Here is a 9,730-nt window from a genome sequence, read left to right on the forward strand (position 1 = left end):
AGACCGGCTCATCTCTTTCTTAACTCAGCAGCCTATAGGAAGCGAAAGGAAATGCCAGCAAACGAATTCAAACACTGAGGCACTAAAGTCTGTTTAACCTGAATTCCCATTCGGTGATCTCACTACGCGCGCCCCTTTCATTAATTCACTATTCAGTTAAGAAGGGTTTTTTAAACCCCTCTCCCCACACCTTAGTAGCATCTTGCCCGCAAAAGCGATTGAAACGTATTAAGGACGGGCTGAAGGTGTATTAAAGCCATGGCTTCCCAAACCCCAGAAAGACCGCGAGGAGGAAAAAAATAGCTGTTTGTAAATCAAACCTTGGATTGCGGATTCAGCATAGCTGGCTTTCTGGTTAGGACTAATTCGGCATGGATCGCAGCAGCCCTACGCCACGGTCTCCCTGTGGCGGGTTTGATAGTTACATGAAAGGAAAAATAATCGTTAGATTTAAAAAAAAAAAATAGGGAACACATTAAATAATCGGCAGTGAAACTGTGGAGGACTGAATTCCTTTACCCATTTATTGTGTTTGTCTCTGTAAATCACATTACGAAGCAAACGCTGGGGTAGTTAACTTTATCTACTGCTAATGTAAACAAATAAGCAGCATTTAGCCCCTTGATCTTTATTTAAATATAGACTTGTTTATCAGTGTCAGCCTATGAAGATTAATTAGATACATTTATTCACAATTTGGTGTCTGACACCCCATTTTAGGAATGCCTTATAATCACAAGGTGTTAATTGGGGCCAGCCAGGCACTTATGTTTCTATTAAACAGTGTGAGGACTTTTCACAAGTTTTTTTTTTTTTTTTTTTTTTTTTTTACTGTGCAGTGCAAAAATATACAGATTTTAAACACACTGCAATAGAATCGGACTCCTAACGTCAGTTGCTTTGGCATTTTGCAACTGTGAGAAGGCAGGTTAGGGAAGCGATTTCGTTAAAATTCCATTGCAGAGGCAGTCAATAAATGGAGGCAGAAATACAGGCAGTTTTATGGTGTTCATAACGCACCGAATAATTGAAAACAAAAAGATCAGATCACCAGTCCCCCACTCCGTATGGATCATTTCTTCCAGATCTGCTACAGCGTCACGAATCTCTAACCTCCCGCCCTGCCCCCCGGATCGGATCACTCGAGATTCATGCTGGGTGAAGTTCAAACTCCCTTGAGACCGTTCGGGAGAACGATGGACGGAGAAAAAAACTCAGCACCGCGGCTGGGTTTGTCGTGGAACGATTAATTGTGACGCCTGGACTCCCACTGAAAACTCCCAACTAACGAATCTCTCTTCAATACTTTTTGATCCTATTTTCTAGCCTGAAAGAAACTCAGGCTCGAGGTTTGATGACAGCTATTGGCCCCGTTTCAGAAGCTTTACGAGAAGCGTTAAAGCTTTTTACATGCTAACATTTGCAAGGTCCATGTAAAAGGCTTGCTGCAAATGATCCTTTGATTGCGTTAATTCAGTCGGGGCGGTTCCAGTTTCTGAAGGTTTGTTTTATTTTGTTTGCACGGGGGCATTGCTAACAGGTTAATCCTATTACTAACTGCATTTCCTAAGGAAAGGGATCGTCCCTTTTCAAAGTTTCTCTCATGCAAAACGTGCTGCCCTGGGAGTGTGGGCTAGATTGCCTTGTTCCGAGCGCTTCCCACCCACGAATGATTGCAAGAGAGGATTTTCTACTAACAACATCATGGAAGGAGGCTTCTAGATGTTCCCTCAAAAGAAACAGTTGAAAAGTGGTCTCTAGGGTCGCTGGGAACTTGGCTGGTGCTGGATATCATACCGCAAACTACTGCCGCCCCCAGCTAGAGAATACCCCCCTGCAGTCACCACTTGGGCGTATAGGACCGATCTGAGCAGGGGAACTCCTGCCTCATCTCTCACCCCACCTCGCTGCTAAAGCGCCTCTTCGTTGAGAAGCTCACAAGAGGTGATAAGTGAAATTCACAAGTCTCCCCGCAGTTGGGACCTGGCCTGAGCTACTGGCTCTCCGCCCCCTCAGCCGCCCCGCGCTGTGGGTAGGGCATGACATTTGATCCGAAGAGAGGGCTTTGAAGGCAGCACGCACAGTGCTCGGGCTAGTGGGCCAGCCCCACCCCGCAGGGACCCCGGGCGGCTGAGTGCGTGTAACTTTGCAAGGAGAACGTACAACCGCAAAGGGGGGGCGCTACTCAACCCCGGCCTGCAGCTGAGCGTGCTGGTTTGCACCTCGCTCACAGAGACAGGGGGATGGCTCTGGAGTGGCAGGGGGCACTTTTAGCCGCAGCAGCACAGACGCAGGGGTTAGGAGGAAATGTAACAGACATCCACCCCACTTCATTTACAGGGAGACGGGGCCGGCTCCTGCCTGCAGCTGTTCATTTCAAAGGTGACAGCAGAATCCTCTCTCTCTATCCCGTCCCCCCGCCCCCAACTCACAGGAAGGGCTCCTTGATTGCAGTTAAGTTTCACAGGCTGCAACCTTGACGAGGTTGCCGAGGACAAGTGCTAATGGCCGCAGGAGAAGATTTGAGCTGCCAGTCCGCGTCTCAGCATTGTGTCAGTGAAACACTAAAATTCCCCTGCCCCATGAGGGGGAGGGGGATCCGGCCTCTACAGAATCAGCACCTGTTTAGTTGCAAGAACACCTACACACACCCCTTGACAGATCTGCATTAACCGTATGCTTTGCGGTATCCAGCTATTTGCTCACCTATTTCGACCTCTCCGACTGTCATTGTCTGGGTTTGGAAGAGACAGAACGGGTCTCCTCCAGCCTACCCTCCCCTCAATTCTTCAGCAAGCAGCCAACACGAAATTACCCCCGCCCACGTATTAAGACCTTTGGTAAGTCAGTCTGACTGACCCATGCCCTTAGGAGACTGAGAACTCCCCCAAAAAGCATCCCCTGCGAGGGTCCGCCCTAGCTGCTAGAAAGACCAACTAACTATACGCTGCATTTTTCAAGAAGCGTCCTCCATCCACAATAACTTTGGAGAGTGGGTGCGGGTCGGAAAAACAAAAAGAAAGACCCATTCTTGCCCCAGCACACATCACATTTATTAAAAATAACTACTATGTACATAGAAAAAATCCGGGAGAAAAACGTTGAGAAGTTTGTGTGCCAGCGCTTTAGGGTTTGCATTATTTTGAAACATCTGAAACTAGTTGCAAGAAGAGTGGATAAATTACATCACTTTCAAGTTAAGACAGGGTAGCTGAAAAATCACTTTACCTACAAGTCAATATAGATACCTTTTGATATACTTTCAGCAATGCATTTTTTAATGCTCCAATATGCTAAATTCGCTAGAATAATCGAAAATGCTTTTAGAACTCCCAAAGCACCAACTTCATATGATCCCAACCAGACTTTTATATGTAGACTATTTATACAAGGTATTCCACAGTACTCTACAGTGTACCTAGATAAATACAGCTGTACACTTGGTCATTTTTTTGGCCACCTCAGTAAAGTTCACTCATGAACCCCCTCCCCTCCAGAATTAAGTCGTTTTATCCCACCCAAGATAAGGAAAGCCAGATTTGGTCATCAAACCCAGGGCCTGGGCAGCGGAAAGTTTTGACTTGAACACTTTAAGTATTCCTCCCTTCTTGTGTTATCTTCTGTCCACGCAGAAGAGTTAGACCTTCTGATTGGGCAGCTGATAGTGTTGAGGAAGCCTACTCTATCTGAAGCACGGTGTAGCAATTCTAGACACTTCTTTCTCAGAGACCTAGACGCAAAAAGGAGTTTAGGATACAAACCTATACCTCCTATTTGGTAGTGCATAGCACTTACCCTAGGCCACTGAGCCAGCCAAACTGTCCACTTTAGTGTCTCCCATAAATAAGCCAATTGTAAAAGCCAGGATCTTGCTAACAACCCCCTTACTATTCCTTCCAAAAGTTAAGATCAAATTATAATACAGTTCCTTCCCCACCCAGTTACCTCCAGCAGTCAAAAAGCTTTGGCACCTTCTATAGAATTGCACAAAACAATTCAAGGTGGAAGGCAAGAGCCTTTTTGGCAACTTTTATGCAAAACAAAACCAAAAAGCCACCCTGAAAATTTAGCCAATCAGGATGAAATAATGCTCTAAGTAGTAGTATAGAAAGCATAGTAGCCCATGCCTTTTGAAGTGTCTTTGCTATAGTCCTCAGCATTCATGTCTTCACATTTCATTGTTGGAGAATTTTCATTGCTGGAAGTGCTAGGAGAGAGTCGTCTTCTCTTACAAGCACTAGTGTAGACACCAGAATCGTTTGAATCTAGAGATTTTATGGAAGGTGGGGTCTCTATCCAGGATGAGCCGATTTCTTCTTTCACCTTCTCCTTGGGAAGATGGTCTTCAGAGAAACCCGGGGGACTTGTTCGGGAGGTCCAAGGTAACCCAGTCGCCATTTTTCTCTGATAAGAACCTCTGCTTCCCCACCCTGCCATGGAAGGGAATGTTGGATCAGGATAATATCCCAAAGCATGGGATGTCTGCAAGGGAAGGGATTTAATGCCATAGGGGAGCAAGGTGCTAGGAGAATATTCTGTTTCATAGGAGTTCATGTCCAGTTTGTTGGTACCAGGCTGCTGCACAGGAGTAACAAACCATCTCTGGGGAGGATTGGCCACCTCTTCATTCTGCTGAGGAGAGAGAAGGCCATTTGTCTGAGGTACAGTTCTCTCACCATTGTAAAATCTGGCTGGTGGCAAGTTGTTGACAAACTGTTCCTGGAAGAATGGTTGTACGCTGTACCGGGCTCCTGGGACAATCTGGTGGGATCTAGGAGAATCCGTGGGAGATGGAGTTAATCTGTCATTTTCTGAAGCTGTGTACATGCTACAATATAAAAAGAGAAACGCTAAGTCTTGGTCTTTACAATTCCATGTACTATTAAAAAACAGACAGGGACTGAACTGCATGCCAAGGATAAAAATCTGGGATTTAGGACACTTGATACATTCTGCAATCAAAGTCCAGGTCCTCAACTCAGGATACACTTCCAGGCCTAAAATTCTAAGTACAGCTCCTTTTAAATATAGCTTACACATATGCTTTGGAAAAAAAAAAAAAAAAAAAACACCCCAACTTCTCTTTCACAAATTGTAATTCTTAACATACCAAAAATGTGACCAGCACCTTTTCAAGAGGTATCTATAGATTACAAAAAAAGTTTATTTTTTCCTCTAGACAAGAAGTAAACAATGAACCTCTCCCTTGTGCCAAGATAGGTGAAATGAGTTACACACACACACACACACACCCTGGATCTTTTGGGTGAGACTTTAACACTAAGACATCCTACCTACTCCGTGTAGGGTTTTGTCAACTCCTTTAGACAAAAATTTAAGGTCACCCAACCAAAGACAGACAGACCACTTGGTACGCACACAAAAGACATTTAAAAATCTAATTAAAGCTAGGAAAGGTTGCACCATCTATTGAAGGCATGGATATAGCTTATCCCTGAAATAAAGACGGTTCTAAGTTGTTTGTAGAAAGATTTCCATTTTTTAAAACAGGCCAGAACTATGCCTCCCAATGGAGGCAGATTAGATTGAAGTAGGAATAAAATTATACTTACGAATCATAGTTGTCCCTGAAGCCTTTTGCAAAAGGATTATGGTCAATTTTAAGCTGAGTGATCTGGGGAGGGGAAGAAAAAAAAAAAAAAAGATGGAATTGAGTTAAATTTCTAAATTGCATCAAGCACCTTCCACCATATATTTTTTCCAAGTTTAAACCCCCTTATGACTTACATCAGTGTTTTGATATGCAGTAACTGCTATGAACTGGGTTTCCGGGAAAACAAACGTCTGCGTCTTTGAAGAGTCATTCAGATCTTCAACCCCATCTTCAGTCACTTCCACAATATGAAGTCGAGGTTGGTATTTGTGTAGAGACTGAAGTACTATCATCTAGAAGAAACAATGCATATAGTCTATGCATATATATTGTTCAGATAAAAGGCACCTAAAACTAGTGCTAACTATAGGGGAGAAAAATCAGATGTTTGGAAGCGGATCATTTAGCCTTCAGACTCTCACAAGGAGTTTGCAAGGTGTGAGCCTCAATTTAACTAGACTGTGGATAATAGCTTTAGGAGTACAGTGGCACAAAATTCACTGCTCTAAGAGAACTACAGAGTACATATAGACCACATTATGCACTGACTAAACAGAAGAAAGGGGAAGTTTTTCCATCCCATGTCTGTTAAGTGAAGACCATTGAACTTAAACAGATCAAAATGATTTTACAATTTTCTGAGGCTATATAGCTCTGCAAGGTAAACTCATGAAGCCCTGAAAACCTAATTAATCACTGTCTGATGCTACTTTCTTGATTTAGAGGCACTACCATGCTATTTATCAGTTATTTACCTGAGTATTATTATTGTTAGCACCTTTGTTATTGGTCAGTTTTAGCTTTCCAAAAGAGATCTCCTGCCTCATCCAGTGAGCCCCAGTGTTCGGGGACTCAGGGTGAACATACACTTTGTTGCCTAGGTGAGAGAGAAGAAAGAGGCAAATGTAAGGATTACAAGAACAATCCCGCACACACAATTCAGGAAACAAATACTGGAGTGACAGGGATCATCTCTAGCACCAGCCATGGGACAAAGCGAGGGGAGGCAGATGCACTGTAAGCTAGTCCCTGGGTGCTGCTGGATTCCGGAAGGACAAGCTTACACCTTTGTATATTAAATTCTATGAAATTTCATTTAGTGCCCAGCTCCGCTTGGAGACAGCACATGGCCACGCCTGCAGAGGGGCAGGGAGGCCATCACAACGCCATCTTCCAGCCCAGGGGTTTCTCGCGCACATTAACACCCTCACCACCTTTGAAAGGTGGTGGTGGTGGGGTGAGCATTTTGCTGTTTGCCCCTGCAGATGTCCGATGGGACGCACCTCCGGGCCTGGCCATTGCTCACCGGTCATAGAGAAGAGCTGGCTGGGAGCACGCCCCGTGGCCGGACTGGCTTGGGAACGGGAAGGACCGGGGCGGATCGGGGCTGGTTTTCCAGAGCCTGGCTGGAGGGGCCCGGCCGCAAGGTACCTTGCATGTTGTTGTCCGCTTTCCCGCATGTCACCCACTTGCCCCCCTGGAAGCGCCAGTGGTTGGGATCGGCCAGCACCACCTCCACGAACACGTTGTAATGCGCCGTGGGGTTGAGGCCGGTGATGTTGAAGCTCAGGAAGGGAAACATCCGCCTAGAAGGGGAAAACGCGGAGACCGAGCAAGTTAGCGGCGCGCCAAGGAAGGGCTCTGAGCCCGAGCTCAGGGGCCGGCTCCGGCTCTGCCGCTGGAGCGCTGGGCACTGTGCGCGGGGCTTGGCTCGGGGGTGAGTCACTGGGAAAACGGGCTGTGCAGGGACGCGTGGAGCCCAAGCAGTCTGCGGGGGGAAACTAAGGCAGAGACTGGCTCCCCTAGCCGGCTCCGATCGCGTCCTGCCAGGGGTCTCTCAGCGGCGCTTGGGGCTCAAATCGGCCTCGACTTTGAGGGAAGCAGCCCCGCCACGGCTCGGCCATTTCCACTTGGGATTCGTTCTTATCAGGGCCGCTACATTTCAACCCCCACCCCGCTCCCCCTGCTCCCTCCCCCTCAGTCTCCCACCGAAATCAGGCTGTCTAATCACAAGATCCAGCACGAAGAAAACCTCCGCAAGAGCCACATTTCTGGCTCCTTCCCACCCGTCCACCTCCCAACCATCGCCCCTCGGACAGGGAGTTTTCCCGCTAAGAGATTGCCCTACACCCCTTCCCCCCCCCCTCCATTTACACGTACTGAATCGCTCGCTTCCCCCAAACGCCAAGCCCGATTCGCTTCCCCGGGAGCCTTGAGTGCTGCTGTCCCGCCCCGACCCCGCTAACCACCTGCACTAAACTCACGGGGACGGGCTCAGGGAGGAGCGGGAGGCCGGTCCTCGAGGTCTGCAGCTTAGAAAATAAAACCGGCCCCGCACCAAACCCGCGGCGCTTCGACACACTCGGGGTTGCTCAGCCTCGTCCAAGCCCCGCGCACCCCCGAATTAGCGCGAATCCTCCCCGTGGCCGGCCAGCCCAGGCCGGGGGAGGCACCGTTTAAATGGCCATTCTCCGGCTCACGTCGAGTTTCACTGGCGACAAGGGAGCGTTGGTTTGGTTTGATTTTTAACGTGGCAATTAATTAATCCCCCCCCCTTGCGGCTCCAGGGCAGCGAGAGGCAGCTCGGGGCTCCAGATCGCCCTGGAGAAATGAGATTTGTCAAACGAAACGGGAACAGGCAGAAGCCACCCAGGCGAGCCCCCCGTATAGGCCGCTTTAGTGGGAGGCGAACCCGGAGCCCCCTTGACGCCCAGGGTTGGCACCGGGGTCACAGAAGGAACCAGGGGGGGGGTTATAGCAGGCGCCTTCCTCCCCGTATGGCGCTTGGGGCTCCCCGCACCCCCCGCCCGCGCCCCTCCGTACCTGCCCTGCTTGGTGATGATCATCTCCGTCTGGTGCCGGTGGAACTTGAGCCAGAGCGGGCGGTTGCAGAGGAAGACCTGCGCCCGGAGCCCTGGCCCCGAGCCGGGCACGGCTAAGGCGCCCAGCCCGCCGCAGGAGCCCGCCGCCGGGTAGGGGCTGTACAGGGGCCCCGCCGCCCCTTGGCCATACTGGTATCCGCCGCCGCCCCCGAACTGCGCCCGGCCGCCCGGGGAGCACACGGCGGCCGAGAAGCCCCCCGGGGACAGCATGGAGCCGTAGGGGTAGCGCGCCCCGCCGGGCGATTGGTAGACGGAGCCGTGCTGCGCCGCCGGGTAGGGGAAGAGCGAGCAGGGCGCGCCCAGCTCAGCCCCCTGCGGCCCGGGGGACTGCAGGTAGTAGCGCTCCGGGCTCAGGCTGTCCAGTGGGTAGCGGGCAGCGGCGGCCGGGGGCAGCTCGGCCTCTCCGCAAGGGGCCGCCTTGCGGCCGTCCGGGGCGCCCTGCTTGGAGCCCGCGACGGGGAAGGGCTCGCCAGCCTCCGCCTCGCTCAGCATGCCCGGCCCGGCGCCGCCGCACTTCTTCGGCCCCTTGTCCAAGTCCAGGCGCTGCGGGGATCCCGAGCTGGGCTGGCTGCGGTGGCCGCGGGCGCTGCTGCTCTCCGGCGGGTAGAAGGGGGGCCCAGCCAGGCTAGCGGCGCTGGCCAAGAGCTGCTCCCCTAACTGCATCCTCTCCAGCGCCAGCCGAGGGGAGCCTGGGCTGCGTGCGAGCGGGGAGCCGGGCTCCTCCCAGGGAGGTGAAGTGCCGAGCCGCACGGGCCCCCTGCCGGAAAGTTCCCCTGCAACTTTCCCACCCCCGCCTGTCCTCCCCGGGCTGCAGCCCCCCACAACCCCCCCACTCCAGCTTCCGCCTTCCTCACTGAAAACAGCCACCTCTGCTGCTGAATTAAGCGGAGACTATTTATATAGGCACGCTGGGCTCCTCAGGCCGCCGGGGAGGGGCTTGGGGAGGTCTAGTTCGTGGCAGCCCCCTGCATCCTGGCTGGCCCATTGGCTGGTTTATGTGACACTAATTTAATTAGACAGCTACTAATTGGAACAAGTCACCTGTGACTCCATGCCCCCTCTCCCCCTTTAACTGGCTCCTGATGGGAGATCAAAACCGCTTCGTGTCCTGCCTTGGTTAAGGGAGAGAGGAAGCAGGAACTTGAACTGGATTTCTTGGTGGCTAGGGTGATGTACTTTGGATTTCACCCCTCCGCCAAGCGTTAGCAAAATGCTGATCTCTTAAAGATGATGC

The 9,730-nt window shown here is 50.6% G+C and overlaps 1 protein-coding gene across 2 annotated transcripts; it reads right to left on the minus strand.

Moving 5' to 3' along the window:
* Positions 1 to 3,028: 3,028 nt before the first annotated feature.
* Positions 3,029 to 9,266, minus strand: EOMES (eomesodermin). Of its 2 annotated transcripts, none has more exons than XM_034760828.1 (6): positions 8,438 to 9,266; positions 7,046 to 7,200; positions 6,370 to 6,491; positions 5,749 to 5,907; positions 5,574 to 5,635; positions 3,029 to 4,771 (listed from the first exon to the last, which is right to left on the minus strand). In XM_034760828.1, exons 1-6 carry the CDS (start codon positions 9,157 to 9,159, stop codon positions 4,093 to 4,095), a joined length of 1,899 nt encoding a protein of 632 aa, XP_034616719.1. In that variant the 5' UTR covers positions 9,160 to 9,266; the 3' UTR covers positions 3,029 to 4,092. The 2 variants fall into 2 exon arrangements, with proteins under 2 accessions (XP_034616719.1, XP_034616717.1); XM_034760826.1 differs by having other exon boundaries at positions 3,029 to 4,828.
* Positions 9,267 to 9,730: the final 464 nt, after the last annotated feature.

This window comes from Trachemys scripta, chromosome 2, assembly GCF_013100865.1.
Source record: "Trachemys scripta elegans isolate TJP31775 chromosome 2, CAS_Tse_1.0, whole genome shotgun sequence".
Lineage (NCBI taxonomy): Eukaryota > Metazoa > Chordata > Testudines > Emydidae > Trachemys > Trachemys scripta.